The following is a 25,922-nucleotide window of genomic DNA, read 5'->3' as shown; positions in this document are numbered from 1 at the left end:
CTCCAATTTGCTCAAATAACAAAAGAAAAAAACTCCAAAATATTGTTTTCAAGGGTCCATTCAAAAGTAACGCTTCACCCCCAATCCAGCAGGTGGTGGACACGAACATTATGGCAACTGCCATAAAGCATAGAAGAAACTGCAACCGGAAAGAAAACACACATGCTCACATGTTACACAGGCGATTGAACTTATGAAAGTTTTTGCAACACATTTACGAATTTGAATTAATATAGAAACAGTCGGGGAAACGCGAAAGCCAAACAATTATTATAGTGGTATCAGATACATTATAGATAAGTTATATTTGGTTATGTTTTGTTTGAATCTCCGTCTACAGTATCTTCATTGACAGCTTCATTATTTTGTTTCACTTGTATATAATGTATATGTTGACGTTTAGAGAGGTAATTTTCTGCAGTAAAGACCAATAAGAAAATCTGCTGTCTCAAAATGTCATCCTCAATGATAGTCCCAGTTATAGATGTGCAGGGAAACAATTTTAAGGAGTTATGGGCAGCAATGGTGTTAGCCATTAAAACATCTTCATTCATCGCCATTGATACGGTGAGATAAAACACATTCTTTATTCAAAAACTCATGTTTAATTCCCTAATGGAACAAGATGATTCATGTATGTGGTCTCTTTTAGGAACTGAGTGGTCTTGGATCAAGGAAAGCACTTCTGGCTGAGTATGTTGTGTTATGAAATGCTTATCCAATATAATAAATGACTGGAAAAGTGGTGATGTTTATTTTTTGCCTTTAAAGATCCATTGAAGACAGATACAAAGCCATATGCCATGCAGCCCGCACACGATCTATACTTTCATTGGGGTTTGCTTGCTATAAAGAGCTTGACAACAAAGTAAGTATCTTTGATTAACATTTATTTCCCCTCTGAATTTATAAATGGATATTGCATTGATTCTTATTCATTTCCTGTTTCCAGGCTGACAGCACATACATGGTCCAGATTTACAATCTAACTTTGCTTTGCTCAGAGGAATACATCATTGAACCTCAGTCAGTGCAGTTCCTTGTGCAACATGGATTTGACTTCAACAAACAATATGCTGAAGGCATTTCTTATTACAAGGGGAATGATAAAGTGAGTATGACTGACTATAAGAAAAACGTTGATAGAATGTTTAATAAAGATGTAGAGGTTTGAGCTTCAGAGACTTAAGTGTGTTTTGTGCTTCTTTTAGGGAGGTGATGCCCATGGGGTAAACATGCGGTCCTTGTTTGTAGAACTGCTTAGGGCCAACAAGCCCTTGGTGGTCCATAATGGGCTGATAGACATGGTCTTCTTGTACCAGTGCTTCTATGCCCATTTACCTGAGCGACTGGGCACCTTCACTGCCGATCTGTCCCAGATGTTTCCTTCAGGCATCTATGACACTAAGTATGCAACAGAGTATGAGCTGCGGTTTACAGCCTCATACCTGGAATATGCCTATAAGAAGTGGTATGTGTAATAATAATAATAATAAAAAAAAAAATTACATGTCTGTTCAGTACATGAACTTTACTGTATTTTCTTTTCCTCCACAGTAAGCTGCAAAATAGCAGAGCCATTGAAGGAGGTGGTAATGGGAGTCATGTGTTCCTGGAGTTTTGTAAATATACAGGCAACATGCAGAGCTACATTGACTTCAGGCCTTGCTTGGAGAGCCAGAATCAAGATGGTGCCCTCAACATCTGTGTTCAGTTCTCTGTGAGTTCCTCAGATTCATTGGGTTATACACTACCATTCAAAAGTCAGTAAGAGCTTTTTTATTATTATTTGAAAGAAATTAATATTTAATATTTAATATTTAATTAATATTTTATTCAGCTTTAAATTAATGAAAAAAGTGACAATAAAATTTTTTTATTTCATATAAATGCTGTTTTTTTATGTTTCTGTTAATCAAAGAATAACATATTACGTTTTTCAGAAAAATATTAAGCTGCACAGCAGTTTTCAACATAACATAGCTTTACATAATGTATATTAAAATAGAAAACAGTTATTTTAAATTGTAATATTTCATAATATTACTTTTTACTGTATTTTTGCAGCCTTGATAAGCAAGAGACTTCAAAAACATAAAAAAAATCGGTCACACTTATATTCCAATACTATTAACTATAAACTCCTAATTACTACTTATTAATAGTTAGTAAGGTAGTTGTTAAGTTTAGGTATTGGGTAGGATTAGTTCACTTTCAAATGAAAATTAGCCCATACTCACCCTCAAGCCATCCTAGGTGTATATGACTTTCTTCTTTCTGATGAACACAATCTGAGATATTTTAAAGGTCCCGTTCTTCGTGATCCCATGTTTCAAATTTTAGTTAGTGTGTAATGTTGTTGTTAGAGTATAAATAAAATCTGTAAAATGTTAAAGCTCAAAGTTCAATGCCAAGCGAGATATTTTATTTAACAGAAGTCGCCTACATCGAACGGTCAGTTTGGACTACATCCCTCTACTTCCTTCTTTAATGACGTCACTAAAACAGTTTTTTGACTAACCTCCGCCCACAGGAATACACAAGAGTTGCGTTTATAGAGTGTGTTTGTCGCCATGTCATCGAAACGCTGTTATTTTCATCCCGCAGTCCAATCACCGGGTCTGATTCCGGCTCAAATTGATAGGGTAAAATTAAAGACATGTTTACAATAACACTGAGCGCGTGCATCTCCACGTTATGGTAAGAGGCGTGACCTTTCCGGGCAAGGTTCGCTAAGCTGCTGTCGAATCACAACACAGGAACCGCTGGCACAATCAGAACTCGTATTTCTGAAGGAGGGACTTCATAGAACAAGGAAGTCATCAGCCCGTTTTTATGACAGTGGAAACAGCGGTATACAGATAAGTAAATTATGTGAAAAATACTGTGTTTTTTTACACGCGAAACATGAACACATGTTATATTGCACACTATAAACACAATCAAAGCTTCAAAAAAACACGAAAAACGTGACCTTTAATAAATATCCTGACCCATCCGAGCTTTATAATGGCAGTGAATGGGATCAACGAGTATGAGCTGAAGAAAGTGCTTCCATCCACATCCATCCATCATAAACGTACTCCACATGGTTCCGGTGGTTTAATAAAGACCTTCTGAAGCGAAGTGATGCGTTTGTGTAAAAAAATATCCATATATAGCAAGTTATGAAGTAAAATATCTATCTTCCGCCAGACTGCCTTCCGTATTCAACTTACGGAGAAAGTGTAAACTAGTCGCGTCAGTTACACTTTTTTTGTAAGTTGAATAGGGAAGGCATAGGACGTAACGTAAGCTTTTTGAACTGCAAGATTTTTACACTTTCTTCATACATTGAATACGGAAGGCAGTCTGGTGGAAGCTAGATATTTTACTGCATAACTTGTTAAATATGGAATTTTTTTACACAAACACATCGCTTCGATCAGAAGGCTTTTCTTAACCCCCCCGGAGCATGTGGAGTATGTTTATGATGGATGTGGATGGAGGCACTTTCTTCAGCTCATACTCGTTGATCCCTGCCATTATAAAGCTTGGATGCGTCAGGATATTTATTAATTTTTCTCCGGTTGTGTTCATCTGAAAGAAGAAAGTCATATACACCTAGGATGGCTTGAGGGTGAGTAAAGCTTGGGCTAATTTTCATTTGAAAGTGAACTAATCCTTTAAGGGATTTAAAATATGGTCATGCAGAATAAGGCAGTAACATGTGCTTTATAAGTACTAATAAACAACCAATATCCTTGTAATATGCATGCTAATAAGCAACTAGTTAATAGTGAGAATTGGACCCTAAACTAAGGTGTCACCAAAAAAAACTTACAGACCACAAACTTTTGCACACAAACACAAACACACAGTGGTGGCCAAAAGTAACGTCCGGCCTAGGAAAATCTTCAGTTGGGCAGTCAATTGTTTTATTTTTGAAACATGAAACATGCCAAATTTTGCTAACAATTTTTGACTAGGTTGTCATACAAAGAAATTATGAACACATGCAAAAATAAGAGACAACTGATTATGTTGTAGCTTTTTGTTTTTCTATGATTTTTGCATAGTAAAATAAAAACTGTAGCTGTAGTTTGCCTTTTTTGACAAATAATGTGTTGTAAATAACATTTCGGTAACACTTTATTTCACAGTGTCCTTGTTACATCTTACTTGTACTTAATATAATAATAAAAACAGTAAATTATGCATAATTGCATGTGATTAACCCTAAATTTAACCTTAGTTATATAGTAAGTACATGTTGTTAATTAAAATTACTCAGTACTTATTTGTATAATTTCACTGTAACAAGGACACCTAAAAATAAAGTGTAACCAACATTTCTTTAATGGCATCTTTTTATTGTCAATATTGAGTCCAGTTATTGTACTTTGCAGCAATTTAACATTGTATTTGAATGATATCATTTAGGGCTGAACGTAAAATTATTAGACTGTTTATTTATCATTTAATGGTTTACAGAATATGATTAATGTTATAATTTATAATAATAATTTTAAATAAACCCAGTATAAATGTTGCATTTACCTTTGCCTTTAGTGTGAAATAAATCCAGATGATGTTTCTGTCATTACTCCATCTGTTCTGTTTGAATGAGAGCAGTTTTTTTTCCTACTTTGAAGCCTTCATTTACCATCTAAATAAAATCAGTAATGAATAGTAGTTTATTTTTGTGAAGAGATTTTATATATATATAATATATATAAAAAGTAAGGAGAGATCTGAATTTTACTTACCCCTTCATGATCATATTCCTGACATTTTGTGACATTGCTAATTGTTTTCTGCTCTTCTCTACTGCTAGGCTTATGGATGGTGTCCTAATGGCTCTTTGTGCACCATGTCACATGATACAGACCTTATAATCCAGCATGATGAGAAGATCAAAGAAGACAAGAGGAAGAAGCGGAAGCGCAAGAACAAAAAGAAAGATTCTAAAGGGGCCTCTGAGGCATGCAGTTCCCCAGAGGGCAAAAGGTTGTACTTTGAAGGGGCTGAACTGGACCAGGCAGTGCCCATGTCTGAACCAGCCCTCCCTGAACATCAGGAGAAGACGGAGAGCACAGAGCCAACAGATGCCACGCATGCGTTTGAACCTGGGAAAACAGCCAGCGAGAATGGAAATGAGAAATCTCAGCCAGAAGCATCCGCCGAAGCTCCCGATAGACCAAAAGAGAAGAAAGTCGAAGGAGGAACTCACCGAGCAGGATTTGACGCTTTCATGACTGGGTATATTTTTGCTTATGCCAGAAATCTGACTAAAAACAAAGAAGAATCCAGCACTGCTTCTCTCATTCCCACATGTCTCAATAAGCTGTTCCTCAGTGGCAAGTCTGTTCCTCTAAATGTAGCCAAAAGCACCTTCTCAAAGTCTTCAAAGGCTCACGTGCACAAGATGGACTATGTTTGGGGGAAAAACACTGCCGTAAAACCTGAAGGAAATGCATAGAAACCTTTGATTTTAAGATTTCAATTTGTGTACATTTTTGGACAAATAAAATCTAAGTTTTCCTATGGTTTCCATTTTCCCCCTTCTGATTTAATGTATATTTAGACTGTATCCTTAAAAGTGTGCTCGACCAGTTAGGCATTAGATAGTCTCGCGTAGACTGACGGCAGAAGGTCTGGACTTTATCACAGCTTTCATTGGCCAAGGACCACCCGAGAGGACGTTTGACTGATATGTAACAACCAATCACAGTTTGTTTTGTTCTGCATCATGTTTAAGGGCGTGACGATGTCGATGTCCCTACAATAACAAACTGGCATGCATCTAATACATTCTCTTCACCTCCATTCATAAATAACTTTAGGACTTAAAGTCCCTTTAAGACTTAAGTGTTATTCCATAGTCTTTGATGATATGGATCAGACGTTCAGCCAACGGTCCGTGGGCATGACGTCTGAGGCTGAGACTAGGCATTAGACTTAATACTATTAATATATATATATACAGTACAGTCCAAAAGTTTGGAACCACTAAGATTTTTAATGTTTTTAAAAGAAGTTTCGTCTGCTCACCAAGGCTACATTTATTTAATTAAAAAACAGTAATATTGTGAAATATTACAATTTAAAATAACTGTGTACTATTTAAATATATTTGACAAAGTAATTTATTCCTGTGATGCAAAGATGAATTTTCAGCATCGTTACTCCAGTCTTCAGTGTCACATGATCCTTCAGAAATCATTCTAATATGCTGATTTGCTGCTCAATAAACATTTATGATTATTTTCAATGTTGAAAACAGTTGTGTCCTTTTTTTTTTCAGGATTCCTTGATGAATAGAAAGTTCAAAAGAACAGCATTTATCTGAAATACAAAGCTTCTGTAGCATTATACACTACCGTTCAAAAGTTTGGGGTCAGTAAGAATTTTTATTTTTATTTTTTTGAAAAGAAATTAAAGAAATGAATACTTTTATTCAGCAAGGATGCATTAAATCAATCAAAAGTGGCAGTAAAGACATTTATAATGTTACAAAAGATTAGATTTCAAATAAACACTGTTCTTTTGAACTTTCTATTCATCAAATAATCCTGAAAAAAAATATTGTACACAAATATTTTGTACAATTGTACACATTAAATGTTTCTTGAGCAGCAGATCAGCATATTAGAATGATTTCTGAAGGATCATGTGACACTGAAGACTGGAGTAACGATGCTGAAAATTCAGCTTTGCATCACAGGAATAAATTACTTTGTGAAATATATTCAAATAGAAAACAGTTATTTTAAATTGTAATAATATTTCACAATATTACTGTTTTTTACTGTATTTTTAATTAAATAAATGTAGCCTTGGTGAGCAGACGAAACTTTTTAAAAACATTAAAAATCTTAGTGGTTCCAAACTTTTGGACTGTACTGTATATATTTTTTTTTACAGTCTATGCTTAATACTATGAAAGAACCATTTAAAGTGCCGCTGATGATGGTTTAGGTCTGCTACATGTTTAATGAATGCAAAGCCACAATAAAAATCAATTAAGACATTTTAAATTTATTTTTACCAAATGGGAATACACACATGCATTTGAACAATTAAAGCCATATAAATGGGGAAAACAAGTCCTGATCTGTCTTTGGTAGAAATATACATCTCTTTCTCATTCATTTACAAATCTACAATCTAAAAGTGTTGAGAAAACAGTCAGGACTGAAAAAGCAGAAAAATATAGTTAAGAATAAACTAGCAAGAACTGACCATTTTCAACATGTACAGAAATTTCTATTCATCAGTTTATATAAACAACAGTTTAAACAGTTCACAGACAATGAAGACATAGTAAAATTATTTTTTCTCCTTATAAATATCAAAATAAATCCTCTCTATAAAACTATCATGCCTTGGTTAAATTCATTGCATAGAAATGTAGTGACATAACAGATTAAAAAAAAAAGTTCAAACCATTAACTTATTTCAAGTGCAATTACAATTTTAAGTAGATACAGACATGGACTTTATTTTTTATTTGAAGACCTGAGAGGTCAAAGTGTGAAAATTGCTCTGAAATTGCCATGGCACACACCGTTAGCGTAGGACAAAAACGGGAGCTTTTAAGATGCGAGACATGGAATGTTTGCTGTGGATTTTCTGCTAGGCCCATGCAGTGCAAAAAGACACTCAATCACCTTTCTCAAAGAGATTTGAGCTCCGTTAACTTAAGAAAAAAAATTCAAACACCTAGAAATGGCCAAAGCTGCCCACTTAAATATACACTGGATAAAGTTTGTGGACAAAATTTGTAATTAAAAAAAATAATAATTGTGGTGCAACCAATAGCATGTATTATACAGAAAAACAGAATGTGTCTCATCATTAGCCCTGTGCGAAGTGATGTCCATTTTATCTCCCTCTGTTTGAGTTCTACATAGTGTGATGGCAGACTTCTAACGCATGGACCGGATCAGTGTTTCACACCTCTGTTTCCTGCTCCCGTGTTCAGTCCAAGCCGCCCTTTTAGCTTAAGTTACAAGGGTTTCCTTCCCCCTCAAGGAACAACATATACAACTTATTATCGTATTAAATATTGAATTAATATAATCTCTGCATGACCAAACTCCCTTCTAGACCATCTAGATATCACATCTGGAGATGCGGCCTCCTGAAGACGAGGCTTTGCAGGCTGTGAGGACTATCGGACAGAGTTCCTCTGGCTCCACAGACATGCTTAGCGTGAGCGAGTTCTTGTTGGAGATCATCATGCCATCCTGATCTTCAGCCTCCATGTCCTCGCAGAAGCCACCGAGGCTTCCGTTGTGCATCTGGCTGAGGATTGTGTCCTTTTCATCCGCAGGGCTTCCTCTGCTGCTGGAGCAGTCCATGGCCTCTGCTTCTCCTCCATCAGAGGGTACACGAGAAGACCAGTCCTCTGCCGCCCCGACTTCCTCCTCTTTGTCGGCTCGCGGCCTGTATGGAGGGATCTCGGTTACGGCGAACTTCTTAGCCCAGCTGCTTAGCGCTCTTTGCCGGCATTCGCCGCTGGGCTGTCCAGCCTCGCTCCTGGACATGGGGTGAGATGAGAATAAGACTTCTGAGTGGGGGAGCTGGGGAGAGACAGGCAGCGAACGGCATTGCCGACCGGGCAGCTGCCAAGGCTCTGTCCAGGAGGTGGAGCAGTTGTTCCCAGAGGCACCAGTGCTGATGTTGGCCTGAGGCTGGTATGAGCTTTGACTGCCGTGAGGCGAGTGCAAATCAAACATGAGCGAGAAGACCGACTTGCTGGGTACGTCGCAAAACTTGATCTTGCCACCTTTTAAGTCCTCTCTGGCACTGAAAGGGTTGACTTTCGGTAGCCCATGTGTGAAGCCCTTAGGTCCTGGGTTGTAGTAAGGGTCCTGGACGTTCACTTTGCGGGCGGGTTTACGAGAGAAAATGTCAGACTGGCTACGAGAAAGCCAGATGTTGCGACGTGGACGGGGGGACTTGGGTGGAATCTTGTCATCCTGAAAACCAAGAGGATTTAACCTCTTTATACCCTTTTCACCTGGACCTAAAACAACAATAAAAGAAGTTGAAACCATATTAGAATATGTCTATGGTAACACTTTAGAGTTAGATTCTATAGGATAACCTTAAGCAGTGCATTAGGTAACATTATCAAGATTGGCTTTTTTTTTCGGAGATGGCAAGAACTGAGGGATTTGAAATGATGTACAAGCGACAGAGATGGTGTTTTTATTACTCCACAGGTGAGTAAGCTAATTTATTGAGCAGATAAATTGCCATTTGCAGCTCTCTAACAGAGTTCATCGTAAAGAATTATCTATTGTGAAGGGTCATTATGGTTGTAGCGCTGTGCTGGAATTTATTTTCAAGGAAGTATCGTTTCTATTAATGGGTAGAGCAACAGTAACGCGTTCAGCTAGTCAGCTTAAGATCCTTTCCATCTAAACTAGTTATATCTTGTAAGCCTCGTGGTGAATGTTTTATGAGCAGTAGGATAACCATATTAATCTGCATAATCACGTAGAGCCGAAACACAACCAAAACAATGTTCTTCCGCAAAATGCATTGTATACATAGTATACCTTTAAAGGTGCCATCGAACGTTTTTTTACAAGATGTAATATAAGTCTAAGGTGTCCCCTGAATGTGTCTGTGAAGTTTCAGCTCAAAATACCCCATAGATTTTTTTTAATTAATTTTTTTAACTGCCTATTTTGGGGCATCATTAAATATGAGCCGATTTATGCTGTGGTAACTTTAACCACATTTAACAGTACAATAGCAACATGCTAACGAAACATTTAGAAAGACAGTTTACAAATATTACTAAAAATATCATGATATCATGGATCATGTCAATTATTATTGCTCCATCTGCCATTTTTCGCTGTTGTCCTTGCTTGCTTACCTAGTCTGATGATTTGGCTGTGCACATCCAGACGTTTATACTGGCTGCCCTTGTCTAATGCCTTTCATAATGTTGGGAACATGGGCTGGCGTATGCAAATATCGGGGGCGTACACCCCGACTGTTACGTATGTTGAGATTCGCCTGTTCTTCGGAGGTCTTTTAAACAAATGAGATTTATATAAGAAGGAGGAATCATTGGAGTTTGAGACTCACTGTATGTCATTTCCATGTACTGAACTCTTGTTATTTAACTATGCCAAGACAAATTCAATTTTTCATTCGAGGGCACCTTTAAGCACCAAAACCATTTTCAAAATTAATATATAGTAATATGATAATAAGAAATGCTTCTTGAGCAGCAAATCAGCATATTAGAATTATTTCTGAATGATCATGTGACACAAAAGATTGTAATAATGATGCTGAAAATTCAGCTTTCCCCATCAGGAATAAATTTGAATGCATCAAAATAATATTTCATAATATTACTGTTTTGTGGTATTTGAGATCAAATAAATGCAACCTTGGTGAGAAAGAGATCTTCAAGAAAATCTTACAGACCCCATACTTTTGAAAGGTAGTGTAAAAATAGATGTTCGTTGTTAGTTCATGATGATACCGAATGCATTAACTAATATACTGATATATAATGATTTCCTTGACAAGTGTAAACACTATGGAACTATCAAAACTGCGCTCTATTAGTGTGAGCATACTGACCAGCCTGATACAACAAGATTGGCTCAAACAATGGCATGAGTTTGGGGGTAGAGCTAACCATTTGTTGATCAATGACAGATGTGAAAAATGTTCAGACAACCCGTTAAAAAAAAAAAAAAAAACAAAAAAAAAAAACAGTATTTCTGCTAGTCACCAAACTGAACCAACACACTTGAGCTTTAAGAGAATAATCCTGAACACTAGGGGGTGACAAAATCTGTAATGTTCTTTTGACAGATTACGTGCAAGGCAAAGAGCATGAATCATGTTTAACATCATAACTCAAAATACGGAGCTTTGAAAAGTACAGTACATAGAATACAAAATGTGCCCATATGCTTTAAAACATTTAAGAAACATTAGCGTTAATACTCTAATTAGCATACTCTAATTGTAACACTTTACAATTAGGTTCATTAGTTAACATTAGTTATCATGCACTAATAATGAACTGCACTTCTACAGCATTTATTAATCTTCGTTAATGTTAATTTCAACATTTACTAATGCATTATTAAAATTTTGTTAACATTAGTTAATGCACTGTGAACTAACATGAACAAACAATGAACAGCTGTATTTTCATTAACGTTAACAAATATTAGTAAATACAGTAACAAATGTATTGCTCATAGTTAGTTCATGTTAGTTAATACATTAACTAATGTTTAACTAATGAACCTTATTGTAAAGTGTTACCCTGTTAATTTTGATCAATTTAATGCTTCATTGCTGAATAAAAGTGAGATTGCAAAGCAAAGACAGAAAAAGTAAAAGCTGTAATTCCCATAAGGAAAGAACATCCAATCTATAAAGCTCATAGACAGACAATGTTACGGTCTCCAATCCTGTTCGCTTTTCAGTCTACTCATTCTTAGAACTCATAGGCCCTGCGGTATTAAATGGAAACATAGTGTTGGATGGTATGAGCAAAGCCTCAGGGGGCGACAGTATGTACTAGCACTCTGTCAAAGCAACTCACGTCAAAGATGCATTCAAAGCACATCAAAGCTTTTGGTTTGGTGCCAGAAATGGTGAAAATAAATATTATGGAATGGACACCTGTAGTTTTCATGATCATACTGACAGTTTACAGGTTAGTCAAATCAATACTGGGAGTGAAATAAATGTGCTTGCGTGAATAAACATACCTTTAGGCATGGGTTTTTTCTCAACCTCTCCGGCAGTTAGTAGCATCCTCTCCCTCTCAGAGTCATCAGCTTTCAGCTTTTTCTGGATTTCTTCCAGCCTCTTTACTATATCTGGGAACGAGGGCCTGAGCTTTGGATCCATCTGGGATATATGTGGAGGCAACAAGAACATAAAAACGCATCAGGATCTAAATCTGCAGGAGCTCCATGTTCTCACTTCTATTCTAAGAATGTTACACTGCCCAGATATTACAGTGGGACAGTTTCATGTTGTAGTTGCTTGTCTGTTGATTAACTGATATGAAATGTATTATTATATTATATTATATTATATTATATTATATTATATTATATTATATTATATTATATTATATTATATTATATTATATTATATTATATTATATTATATTATATTATATTATATTATATTGTATTGTACACTACCGTTCTAAAGTTTGGGTTGATAAAATGTTTCCAAAAAAAAAAAATCAGTAACACTTTACAATAAGGTTCATTAGTTAAACATTAATTAATGTACTGTAAACATTAATTGTTACTGTATTTACTAATCTTTATTAATGTTAGTTAATGAAAATACAGCTGTTCATTGTTTGTTCATGTTAGTTCACAGTGCATTACCTAATGTTAACAAGATTTTAAAGGTGCCCTAGATTCAAAAATTGAATTTACCTTGGCATAGTTAAATAACAGGAGTTCAGTACATGGAAATGACATACAGTGAGTCTCAAACTCCATTATTTCCTCCTCCTTATATAAATCTCATTTGTTTAAAAGACCTCCGAAGAACAGGCGAATCTCAACATAACACCGACTGTTACGTAACAGTCGGGATCATTAATATGTACGCCCCCAATATTTGCATAATGCCAGCTCATGTTCAAGGGATTACACAAACCAGTATTAACGTATGAAGCTGCACACAGCCGAATCATCAGACTAGGTAAGCAAGCAAGAACAACAGCGAAAAATGGCAGATGGAGCAATAATAACTGACATAATCCATGATAGCATGATATTTTTAGTGATATTTGTAAATTGTCTTTCTAAATGTTTCGTTAACATGTTGCTAATGTACTGTTAAATGAGGTTAAAGTTACCATCGGTTATTACTGTATTCACGGAGACAAGAGCCGTCGCTATTTTCATTTTTTAAACACTTGCAGTCTGTATAATGCATAAACACAACTTCATTCTTTATAAATCTCTCCAACAGTGTAGCATTAGGAGACACCTTAGACTTATATTACATCTTGTGAAAAAGCATTCTTGGGCACCTTTAATAATGTATTAGTGCCGTTCATTATTAGTTCATGTTAACTAATGTAGTTAACTAATGAACCTTATTGTAAAGTGTTACCCAAAATTCTTACTGACCCCAAACTTTTGAACAGTAGTTTCTATTACAAAACTATGAAAAAATAAACATTAAATAAATACACAGCATGTGGTATGAATATAGTTAGGATCAATTATTTGGTGCTCCCTAAAAAGCACAATAAGGATCATTAAATGGACTGATAAAGAGAAACTCTCACATTGCAACAGTTGAAGGCGAGCTGAAGGAAGTCCGGGGGACAATCTCCAACCATGTGCTGGAAGGCGTGGTAATCCAGGCCAAAGTTCTGCAAGGAGCACATGATGCGGGTAAATGTCATACTCAGGACAAAGAGGTTTTAATGACAAGCATAAACAAGTCATGTAGTTACAAATTTTTAATCACCAAAACATATATTGTAGAGGTTTATAACGGTGAATTACTGTTGTGGACTCACTTCAGTGCGCGGTAGGTAGTCAGGATCAGCCTGTATCCTTGCAATGATCTCACACAAAATAATGCCATACGAAAAGACATCAGCCTAGTAATTAATACAGAGAAATGATTATGTGTCTGGCATGAAACAAGCCTTGTGATAGTGCAGAGTGCCGACTACAGCTGAGAATCTAACCTTCTCGTTATATGGCTCATCTCTTAACACCTCTGGAGCCATCCAAAATGGGGATCCCACCACAGACAGCTTCTCCCCCTCAAAACTGAACACAGAATAGTAGTCAAAACACTGACATGTCAAAATACTTTCGCACATTATATAAAGAGACACTCAAGCACTTACAATGACTAAATGGTGCCTGAAAGTTCAGTTGAGGAAGCAGTACTTTGAAAAGGCAAGTCTTTCAACAATATGTGCTGAATAGGGAAGGGGTAACTAGATGATCAACAACAAGCTTTGACTAGTTTCTATTTTTTCCTTTGTTCAGTTTAAAGATTCAATATTTTTTAGGGGCAGTGCTTTAAATAAACTTTAGCTGTCAGAGCGTTTAGCACAGTACTGTCTGCCATGTTTATGGAGCATCCCGCCACAAGTGGTGAAAATTCTGTCATGCTCACTCATGTCGTTCCAAACCCATAAGACTTTAGTTCATCTTTCAAAATAAAATCTGTTTTTAATAAGACCTGATTGCTTGACACACGAAAACAAATCTCATTGGTTCTTACAAAAGTTCAAAACACATTTACGTATTTTAGATGTTCTCTATGCATGAGCATTAATTAATGTTTATGTGAATAAAAGCCTGAATTAAACGTGTTCATCAAATAAAGTGATCGTGTCTCTTCAGAAGATGTGGATTAAAGAACTCGATTCATATGGATTACTTTTACCATGTCTTTATGAACATATGGAGGCGTCAAAGTTTTGGTTGAGTAGACTTTCAGTTTAGGCACAGAAAACTCAGGTTTCATTAAAATATCTTTTCGAAGATGTAGGTCTTATGGAATGACATGAGGGTGAATAATTTATGACAGAACTTTAATTTTTAGGTGAACTAACTCTTTTAAGATGGTGTGTAGTTTAAAAATATAACAATTCCGTTAAGCTCTGTCCAGCTTCTTATGTAAGAATCCCCTAAAAATCATCCAATTGGGGCCCGATTAGGGCCAGGTGAACTGGTCTAATTATACAGAGCTTCCAATTTAATAAAATAAAAGAGATTAATCGACTAGTTAATCGACTAGTTGTTCAGGCAACCAAGAGACTATTCGATTTTTTATTTAATTTTTTAAATGTACTAGTAGTAAGGAGGTCATGGGAGAGAACTGAACTGCTTTGGTATTATTAGCCCTCTTAAAAGTTGACTTTGGACGGTATGTTCCTTCCAAATTAGATAGCACCACCCCCTGCCAGTATTGCTTGCATCTCATCATTGCTTCCTTTCAGATGAGCAAAACAGAAGGATGCCCACTTTAATGTTTTATACAACAACAAAAAAGCCACATTAATCATAGCTGCAGCTATAATCAGCATATAGACGGCAGAGTGAAATTATCACGATGTTTTACATGTTTTACTCATTTTGTAGGTTTCCAAGTTGCCTGTTACTCACTCGTGACTGGGGATTTTCTCAGCAAGGCCAAAGTCTCCGACGATCGCAGTGTATCCATTCTCATCAGACTTGATTAGGCAGTTCTGAAAGGAACATCAAAAGGAAAGAAACGGTAACTAGAAGAACATATTGCTCCTCCCACAGGATCCCTTACACTTGAGATTCAGTCAATTAGAATCACTTAAACAGAAAGTAATGATGTAGTGAAGAAGCCACAGGGGTGATTCCCACAGCGTATAATTATGGGAAGTCCCACAAGTGCTTAGAAGAGAATGCAACAGCTGGAGGTAGAGACAGCATGTCAGCGCATGCCACCAACAAGAGCACTGTGAAGACTAAATCAAAAGCACCTGTTACAGTGTTGACTGATGTAGTCATCTTGTTTATAAAGTAACCGCATTAAAACCCACAGGCCAAGTATACCTTGTGTTCATCTAATAATTGCCTACCTTCATGAGGCCAATGAAATTAAGCAATGTAATGACTGTTTACGACATAACATTCACCGATATTTGTGGTCAGTAAGATTTTGATTTTTGTTTTATTCAGCAAATATGCATTAAATTGATCAAAAGTGACAGAAAAGACATTTATAATGCTACAAAAGATTTCGGTTTTCCAAAAATTCTATTCTTTTGAACTTTCTATTCATCAAAGAATCCTGAAAAAAGCAGCTCAACTGTTTTCAACATTGAAAATGAGAAATGTTTCAGCAAATCAGCATATTAGAATGATTTCTGAAGGATCAAAGACTTAAACAATGACTTCTAAAAATTCAGCTTTGCCATCAAAGGAATGACGAAATGCATGTGTTGAACATAAGAGACTTCATTAACAAAATCTCTCATTGTAGTGTATTTATTGTCACGATTAAAGGCTATACCTTGGAGGTGAGATCTCTGTGAAAAATGCCCTTGGAGTGTAGGTAACTGAGGCCCATGGCGATCTCCAAGGACAGCTTGACCCGTGTGGCCCAGCTCAGGTACTTATTGCTGTCCAGCAGCTGCTCCAAGTTTCCACCATTAATGTACTGAGAAAAGAGAAGATACATCATGAGACAAACATCACTGTTTCCATCTCTTTGAAATCCTCAAATGGCCCATATTGCATTCAAGATGGTACAATAGAATGACGGGACAAATTTGACTGGGTCCATAAAAAAAATGCAATGCACAAGACTCTGAATCTGATAAAATAATAATCTGATATGTACAACAATAATGGACAATAATTAAATCTGTAGCAACTTTAATCTTTGCATCAATTAATCTTTGCATTTAATCTTTGGGATTATAATTATTTTGATGGTCGCAGTACTTTGTGTTTACAACACAAAAGTGAATCCAATCAGTTTCCTGTGGGTAAAAGTCTTCCATGCCAACTCTCCAGAGGATTGGTTTTCAAGTCACAAAAGCGTGCAAATTAGCAGAGCCCAGTTGGAGCTCTTTAAGTGCTTCTGTTTCACACAGTGAATTTGCATGAAAGCACCATCTAATAATTAGGCAATTATTCTGCAAGAGACATGTTAACTATTCTTTTGCGGCAGTAAATGTTTTATGTGTGATTAACTTTAAAACAAGTCTTTGAGATATTAGTTATTGTGTCACACATGCTACTAGCTAGGAGCCTGATGCATTCACCACAGGGCACTGATCTCAACAGTGTCCTAATTTTGGGCTGCCTGAAATGATCTGCGCTGACAGATAAAGGGCTCCACATTTAGCTAACAAAATTAGCCATGGCTGACTAAACAGAGGAGACCTTAGTATGTGGTCAGTGCTGTGAGATCTCACAAGCAGACAAGACAGCTAAGTCAATATGACAGCACCTTCCAGTTTCCCATAAAGCTTTGGTGCAGTGACCTGGCTGAGGTTATCAATAGACCTGCTCCTTGGCCCTTGAATAAACTGACCAAATAGGTTACGCTCTTGTAGCCGGATGACTCGCATTCAAAGGCAAAAATAAAATCTTGCGGTACAACTCGCTCTCTTAAAATTTGCTGTATACAGCATAACCTTGAGATTAATGTTTACAAAAAACACCAGCCAAGCATCTAATTATCTGAATTCCCTGGAACTTCAAGTTAACAAAATGAACACTTAACCCCATCCCAAATGGCACACTCAGCCCACACGGTCCTCATTTAAGTAAACACTTTCTATATGGAATGTTGGCAACAAAATATATAAAGGGCACATCAAGCAGCGGTAGTTTATTCTGTGCGCTAAAGTGTCTGATAATAGGTTACTGGGAAAAAGCAAATAGTATTTAGATGGTCATGTGATCTCAACATGATGCCACACGAGATGATCTGGTCTATGTAAAACATAACAGCTTTAATTAAGTTACTGGATTCTTTATCTCGTGTGTGCATATGATTTTAAAATAAAAAAAATAAAAAAAACACTTTTTTTTTTTAAAGGAATACTTATAATTCTGCAAAAACATTAAATTGATCAAAAACGACAGTAAAGACATACATTGTTAAAAAAAAAAAAAAAAAAAAAAAAAATCTAACAAACGCCGTTCTTTACAAACTTTCTATTAATCAAAAAATATTGGGAAAAAAAAGTATCCACTTTGATAACAAGAAATGTTTCTTAAGCACCAAATCAACTATTAGAATGATTTCTGAAGGATCATGTGACACTGAAGTCTGGAGTAAAAGGTGCCGAAAAAAAATCCTGAAATTTTAACATTAGAATTTAAACTTAAATTACCCTTATATATATATATATATATATATATATATATATATATATATATATATATATATATATATATATATATATATATATAAAGTTATTTTTATACTGTAATAATATTACACAATATTGCTGTATTTGAGATCAAATAAATGCAGCTGTGGGCATGACATTTAAAAATAAAAAAAGAAATAATGCAACAGTGATATTAGGAGGGAAGGTGTTAGTTTATGTTGTTCCTAAAACAACTGACATACAGTCTTGGATATCCTGGGCTAAATATACAGTCCCACTCTTCAGCTTCTTGGGCATGTCTATTTTTGCTCTGTTTACCACAATCAGCAGATAGATAGCTAAACCACAGCCAATCTGTAAACTATTCAAGGGTTCAAATAAGTGCAGAAATGAGAAAGTATCCTTACCAAGTATACAATTAGTAAATATCTAATTGTCTGCATGTATGAAGACCTGCACATTTGTACATGGTAACCTGTTAGCTAAGCCAAATCATGCCATGTGGCTAGCTGTCCCATCTAATCCCATTTCTCTCTCTTCTTACAGACCTGATCTCACGCCCAACATCTATCCTGAACCCAGGTCAGGAAATCTTTCCTCTGGACGTGGCCTGCTTCTGCTAATTGTTGGCTTCATCTTTTAGAGGGTTAAAACTAATCCTACATCACACCATTTGATCAGTGCTGACTATCCGACGCACTGCCAGACTGATTAAACTGAACAAAAAGGAACAGTCCAGGTTTGGTCTAAAGCTGTGTTGTTCCAGGTGATTAGGTGACTGATGTGTATGCCTAAAGAGAGCAAATCCTCTTGGTGAAACGATAACCTTGAGTGTGTTGAAGCAGCCTACAACGGAGAATGAAAACCTTCCTGCAGGGCTGATTTCAGAACTGTTGAGTGACGAGAGAGCTCATTTAATACACTGTCAACTCACTCAGCATCCTTTAAATGAAGTGTCTTTATGGCAACAAAAAAAAAAATGACTAGGAATTCTTAATGGCATGAGCAACATAAGGCCCCAGTGGCTTTGAAAAATAGTATAATCCCTCAGCAGGCCAGTGATTACCACTGAACTAATACCTTTTTCTGTCAACATGCATCAAAAAAGCAGAGCAAAGGTCACAGGGGTCAGGGCTACAGCAAGAACAAAGGACCTGCAGATAGTTTAAACTATAATGGAAATACTAATGCATCATCATGTCACATGTCTAGATCAGGTGTCACGGACACACTAGTACATACTGTTTACCAGTTTTTTTTTTTATGTAGTGAAGTACAGTATAAAACTAAAAATTTGTGCAGCTGCATAGATTTTACTCCTCATGACTATGTAGTTTTCCTTAAGGTGCAAATCGGTTGATTCATTTTTAATTAAAAGGCAAATTTTGTACATTAAAAAGTACTCAATTTTCATTATTCTTAAAAGACTTCCTCTAATGCAGTGGCCCTCAACCCTGGCTCTGGAAGCCTCAACAAACTTCCAAGGTGGCCTCAAGATGACTTAAAATAAGACAAAACAAGCATTAAAACAAGACAAAACAAAAACTTTTTTTTTCTTATGAAGAACCAGCAGGTTTTCCACTATGTTGGAAAACCTGGATGTACATAGCCTAATTCCATAAGTGTGATTTCTCACACTTTATTAATAAATCAACAAAATAACGGAATGGACATTTTTCTAATGAATATACATTTTCCTAGTTATGCCAGGCTCTAAAATATTTCATGAGATAAAAATTAGGGGTTTGAGTTTTCTTTTTAACCTTAATCCTTATTTGGTACATCACTAATGACTGCAAAAGTCATGGGGTCTTTGAATATTATTGTGGACAATGGGTGGCCATGGACTAAAAAAGGTTAAGAACCACTACTCTACCTTAAAAAAACAAACAAAAAGACTTCAGATTGTTTATTGCATCAAAGGTTACATGCAAGGAAAAGCATTGCCTACATAACCTGAACATTTAGGCTACTATATACTATACACGTGTAATAAACGCAGTGTATTTGTGGATGCATACAGGAGAGATGTGCTGCCTTTTCCACAGTACATATGACTCGATGCCTGCAATTTATTCCTTGTTTTTAAAGATTTATGCACATTCGTACATGCATATTCAAAAACTATATATTCAGATGTTTTACTTGCATTAAAAAAAAAAAAAAAAGCAGGATTCAATGAGGGTGAAAAAGTACAGAAATGTACCCCTCTTTCCTCTAATCAATGTTAATCTTTAGCATAGGACTATATTGCACAGCAACATTCATACAGGAATAAAACACTCAGACAGTTTGAAATAGTAAAAATACATCATGCCTTAGGGGACTGCCAGTGGGCTCTCTAATAGAATACTTCCCCTCGGGCCACAGCGAACAAAGAGTAAACTGTTCAATGTCACAGTGAGTCATTTGATTCACAGGGGGAAATGCCACAGATTTAGGAATCAAAAAGGTACACTGCGAGCACTCTTAGACCAACTTTTTCCAGCAATGCATGTATTATTCAAGAACAAATTCAACACAGCGCTATCGGTACAAAAGGCTATGTTTTTACAAGTTATCTTGTTGCAATGCTATCAATGTGATAAAGCAGTTTTGTTTTAGGTACTGCCCATTAAGGGTAGGTGATATACCGGTAGACACGATTAAACGGTAGATAATTTATCAACGGGTAGAGATTTTGGACTATAGTCTCAATCACGGTGAAGCTCACATGACGTTGCTGTGCTGCATGGTCACAAAAGCTTATAATTTAAATGCATTTCAGATAACTAACACCTGTGAAGAGACGGCGCCAACTCCTGCAAGGACTTCAGATGACGCAAACTCTGGATCAACATGCACAATTACTGTTAACATGTGCACATGAACCTGCTGCTCAGAGTGTGCGTTAGTAATGAACAGTTCTTTTTGCCGCCTAATTGGGCTTGAACAGTCAAATACACGTCTCAAAATGCCCATCTTTGCAAGTATCCTCGTAAACAGTCATTTATGTCTTAAGTGAATGTAAACAGTTAAGAAAGAAAACGCGTCTAATTATATTCGATCTGTGCATTCATTCTTAAAGTGACAGCAGCCTAATAAACCTGCTGCTGTCTGTTATCAATGTTAATCAAACAAGAGAAGAAAAATCTCACAGCTCTTGACTAAATCATTTTTGTAACTTTAATAAACAAATCTATATTTAATTTAATAAACATAAATGTATATTTAATTTACATAGTGAAGACTATGCAGTATTTTTTTTTTAATATAAAATTTGATTACTTTTTACAATTTATGTAGTATTTTTTTTATTTCTAGTGCTTGAAGTTTTTCAGGTAGGCCCATTTCATGTGTGTCTTTGTTCTACTGTAGTTTGTTGTCCTATAGCTTATTATTAGTTTCCTTGTTCTTATTTTATCTTAATTGACCGTTTACTTGTCTTCACTAAGCTTGTTTGTTACATATCGCCCACCCCTACTGCCTACTGAGATGTGTATTGTATTGTATTACCATTCTAAAGATATTACAGAGTAATGGATTTGTCTTGCTGTATTTTGAGCTAGCCAATCTGGGCCTGTATTGAAGCACCCGGTGCACAATTTGGGCATGAATGAAAGCTCTTACTCTGAGATGATGTTGCTTACCTCTGTGAGAGCATGGAGCTGACCTTCCTGTACACACACCCCCATGAATCTACAAAATCACAAAAGCAAAGAGAGGTTGATGTTAGTTTAATGCTCTAAAGCAGTATAAGTTACAGAAGATTTTAAGGATGCCAAAAAACCTGCATAAAAAGTAAAAAGTCAACGTGCAATGGAATAAGCGCAAATTCAGCAATATCGATTAGACAAGATGTTGTCATCTACATCAACGCTGACTTTCTCTGAAGCTGCTGTCCAATAGATTAGTTTATGCTTTATGTTCATTTCTTGTGTCAAAAAATGGCTTTTACAAATGACACCATAAACTCAGACAGGTTTATGACACTGTACATCAACACTAGCTATAAAATGTGAGACTGTCTCAAGTCGACTGGAGAGTGAAACGGTTATGTGAACAGACAAAATGGCACAGTAAAAGCAAGATTTCTGCTGTAAAAACAAATAGCTGAAAGGGTGCAAACAAGTGTCATTATTTTAAAGAGAAGCAACACATTACAAATACAGGACTCGACAATCTTTAGCACTGATAAAATATGATGTTTGTTAATTTCAAGATTTGTTTTATTTGGAATGCAACACCACACATGCAATTCACTATGTAACGAAAGGTGAATGAATGACACTGTGAATGAGAAGTGTCAGAAAACACAGATATGAATGCGTCAATACAATAATATTGCTCCCACTGTTACAAAAGATTTTCATTTTAAATCAATACTGTTCTTTTGAACTGTCCATTCAAAGTATCCTGAAAAAATGAATCACTATTTTCCACAAAATTATTAAAAGGTGCAGTAAGCGATTTCTCAGAATCATTGTTGAACACTCTTGATTTTTGAAATCAACCCAAACAAACACACTCCGCCCCTGAAATGCACAAACACGCATTGCAAGAGTGGATGTCTCTTTATCATAACAGAAGCAAAGCAAAATAAAGATCTGCGGTAAATGAACATGCAGTATACGAGTACAAGCAAGAGCTCGTAATTGTTCACCAGCAGCATGCATTCAAATCCAATGTTACTCGCATATGGAGCAGAAACAAAGCAACCTCGGCATTAGGGCTGGGCGATTTTTCCGATTAATTCGAATTTAATGTTTTGCCCCCATTTTATTATTTTTTAAATTGAGTAATCGCGATTTTGAATAAAAATGTTAGCAAGCATTAAAATTAGATATGCTGACAATACAGCAATGATAAGCGTTAGGAGAAGAAAATGAGCCAACCACATAATGGCGCCTGCGCGCCCGATTAACCGCTCTCATGTGACACTCTATGAACATAGAACACATCACTATTCTTAAGCGGCTGTTCATTCAGTAATGCGTTATTGCATTATAAAAGTGAGATGCAGGCAGTGGAATGAGAAAAAAGGTTATTAAACACGAGTTAAACTTTTTTTTTTTTTTTAACTTGACCGCCCTGTTTTTAGAATGCTGTTTCATGGGTGAGATGCTGCAAAAGACGTGAGACACGAGTGCAACAGCCAAACATGTCCACCAAACATAAAAACAATAGGACAAATAGCGCAATGGAATGCAAAAACCTGTAAGGGAAAACTACTGTTTGTTTGATATTTCATGTTTACATGATGGTGACAGGCTGAAAGCTACTGTTTTCTGTTTTTACAAAGCATTTGCTATTAATAATAGCCTATTACTGGTGTTATTTATTGCTATTACTTTTTTGGCTAAGAAATATTTAGCATTTTTTTATATTATTTCTGAGTTTATAGGATGTGTTTAAGATAAGTTTGTAATGTGTTTTACAACTCAGTCTGATCTACTTTCAACAGTGTTTTTCAGAAATCACTTGTGTTATCTGATGCACCTTGTAAGTTCCAATATCACAGCAAAATGTCACAAAAGGCCATTAGCAGAGGTAAAATTTTTAGAAAATCATCAATTGCAAAATGACAGTAAGAACAGTCAGAGAGATCAGATTTATATACAGACCAGATATATGTCTAGCATGGGGCCTACATGATATAGCCTTTCACTAATTTGTTCCCAGCCATGGCACAACATATCAATGTCTCTGAATGGCCACCTCACACGAGTCATTACACAGGATACAAATTTGTCTGTGTTTTAAAAAGTTATGGCCCCATAAACCCCAGGCCTGGCTTTTATTGCAGGTCTGCGTTGGGATTTCTTCAACAATGATCTCCTTAGCCTTCTTCTCCTGTCTGCGCTATAGTCCCTCCACCCCCATTCAAAAAGATGTAACAATGGTGTGATTGTAAACCACACACAGACCCTCTCTCTCTTTCATCCACCCACAAACTCACATTCTGCTCTACAAACAAGAAAGCGTCACAAAAATCATTCTAGACAGCATTTTGTCATATAAACATAATTCAATAAATGTAACAAACAAATAATTGAACAAATAAATAAAATAATAATACATTAATAAATAAAAATAATAAAAAACAAATACATAAGTAAACACCACATCTGAACTACTTGTCCAATATCCTCACGTCCAATTCCCCATTTCATCATCAGATGTGGGCAATCTCGGCTGACAATACTCACTAGGTCTACACTGAGCTGATGTGGAGAACCAAGAGGAGAGCTTTTTGATCTCAATGAAATCTAAACTTGGGATGTTGTTTCACTCCATCTATTTTTAATGGATTTCTGTGGAACGGGGAGGAAGAGGTCATCCCAGCGTTTCCATTACAAAGGAGAGAAAGATTCACGTCGAAAGCAACACTCCCACAGTCTCACTATTTAAAGGACTGCATAAATTTTGAGCCACTGGCAGTGCATAAAGCGAGGCACAATTTGTTCAAAGAGTAGGAAACCTAATATGTATTAAGCTACATCAGTCAATGCTTTATATGAATACTGCAGTCGTGTTTTTCTTTGAAACACATGTTACTTCCATCTTCCCGTTTAGTTACAAGCTCGTTAAATTTACTTTTATTGGCATCAGCTTCTTAGTTTCTTGTTAGTGAGAACCGCAAATGCAATCACCAACTTCATAAAGTAATCACACAGAGACACATGGCAGCAGAGAAAAGGAGAACTTTTCTCCACGGCAGCAGAGAAAAGGGCACAAAATCTTAAAGGATTAGTCCACTTTTAAATACACTTTTCCTGATAAATTTACTCACCCCCATGTCATCCAAGATGTTCATGTCTTTCTTTCGTCAGTCGAGTAATAAGGGTCTTATCTAACGAATCGCTCGGTCATTTTCGAAAAAAATACAACCGTTTATGCTTTATAAACAAAATATTGCCTTGAACGTACTTTCCGCTTCCGCATTCTTCATTACGCTTACGCTGAATGTCCTACGCCTTCCCTATTCAAGTTACGGAAAAAAACGAGACTGGCGCCGCGTTCATTCCGTAAGTAGAATAGGGAAGGCGTAGGACATTCAACGTAAGCGTTATGAAGAATGCGGAAGCGGAAAGTACGTTCAAGGCGATATTTTGTTTATAAAGCATAAACGGTTGTATTTTTTTCGAAAATGACCGATCGATTCGCTAGATAAGACCCTTATAACTCATCTTTTATCATTTAAAGCCCTTGAAGCTGCACTGAAACTGTAATTTTGACCTTCAACCTGTTGGTAGCCATTGAAATCCACTGTAAGGAGAAAAATCCTGGAATGTTTTCCTCAAAAACCTTCATTTCTTTTCGACTGACGAAAGAAAGACATGAACATCTTGGATGACATGGGGGTGAGTAAATTTATCAGGAAAAGTGTATTAAAAAGTGGACTAATCCTTTAAGAAAGATGATAAATTCTAAGAAGTCTGTAAGAATGTTCCTAAGTGCAATTCTTAATTTCTTAAAGGGTTCGTTCACCTAAAAATGAAATTTCCGTCATCAATTATTTACCCTCATGTCAACCTTCGTTCACCTCCAGAACACAAATTAAAATATTTTAGATGAAATCGAAGGTTTTTTCCTCCCATAACGAAATCACTACTTTCAAGGTCCAGAGAAGTAGTAAAGACGTTGTTAAAATAGACAATGTAACTGACTACAGTGGTTTAATGTTATGAAGCGACGAGAATACTTTGTGCGCAAAACAAAAATAACAATTTTATTCAACAATTTTTCCTCTTCCCTGGCAGTGTCCTATGCAGTTGAGGCAGTGCAGAGCTTCCGTGTTTACGTCCGAACGCCGGCTCAGTATTCTGTTTATGTTCACTTCAGACATAACTGCGTTTACATAAATACTCCACACAATGGACATTTTGACAATTGTGTGTGTATTCAACCATTGAAGTGCAATAAGACTTTAAAGAGAACTGATTGCACGATCGCATGCTGAGAGAGCTCTTTTTCACAGCTTCATTACTCGAAAGTGTCAATAGTGCTGTACTACATGTATATATTTCTACATACAGCGATATACACAATATACCAAAATCTCTACTGA

General features: G+C 36.2%; 2 protein-coding genes across 3 annotated transcripts in view; one reads left to right on the top strand and one right to left on the bottom strand.

Annotated features, from left to right (window-relative positions):
• The first annotated feature begins 43 nt into the window (after positions 1-43).
• Positions 44-5,531, top strand: toe1 (target of EGR1, exonuclease). Its single transcript, XM_048163749.1, has 7 exons — positions 44-567; positions 653-693; positions 772-868; positions 953-1,111; positions 1,212-1,471; positions 1,558-1,720; positions 4,817-5,531. The coding sequence occupies exons 1-7, from the start codon at positions 454-456 to the stop codon at positions 5,459-5,461; spliced, it is 1,479 nt and encodes a 492-aa protein (XP_048019706.1). The 5' UTR covers positions 44-453; the 3' UTR covers positions 5,462-5,531.
• A 1,469-nt stretch (positions 5,532-7,000) lies between these two features.
• tesk2 (testis associated actin remodelling kinase 2) overlaps positions 7,001-25,922 on the bottom strand; it is a 28,428-nt gene continuing 9,506 nt past the window's right edge. For both annotated transcript variants that reach the window (XM_048163037.1, XM_048163036.1), the window contains exons 4-11: positions 21,502-21,550; positions 16,036-16,182; positions 15,153-15,235; positions 13,718-13,802; positions 13,544-13,627; positions 13,307-13,393; positions 11,751-11,892; positions 7,001-9,013 (exon numbers count right to left, since the gene is read on the bottom strand). In XM_048163037.1, the coding sequence (XP_048018994.1) occupies positions 8,097-9,013; positions 11,751-11,892; positions 13,307-13,393; positions 13,544-13,627; positions 13,718-13,802; positions 15,153-15,235; positions 16,036-16,182; positions 21,502-21,550 (1,594 nt within the window). In that variant the 3' untranslated portion in view covers positions 7,001-8,096. The remainder of the gene's footprint in view (positions 9,014-11,750; positions 11,893-13,306; positions 13,394-13,543; positions 13,628-13,717; positions 13,803-15,152; positions 15,236-16,035; positions 16,183-21,501; positions 21,551-25,922) is intronic.

The sequence above is a fragment of the Megalobrama amblycephala genome, linkage group LG17, assembly GCF_018812025.1.
Source record: "Megalobrama amblycephala isolate DHTTF-2021 linkage group LG17, ASM1881202v1, whole genome shotgun sequence".
Lineage (NCBI taxonomy): Eukaryota > Metazoa > Chordata > Actinopteri > Cypriniformes > Xenocyprididae > Megalobrama > Megalobrama amblycephala.
Note: the sequence above shows the minus strand (reverse complement) of the source record. Positions and strands in the feature narration are given on the sequence as shown.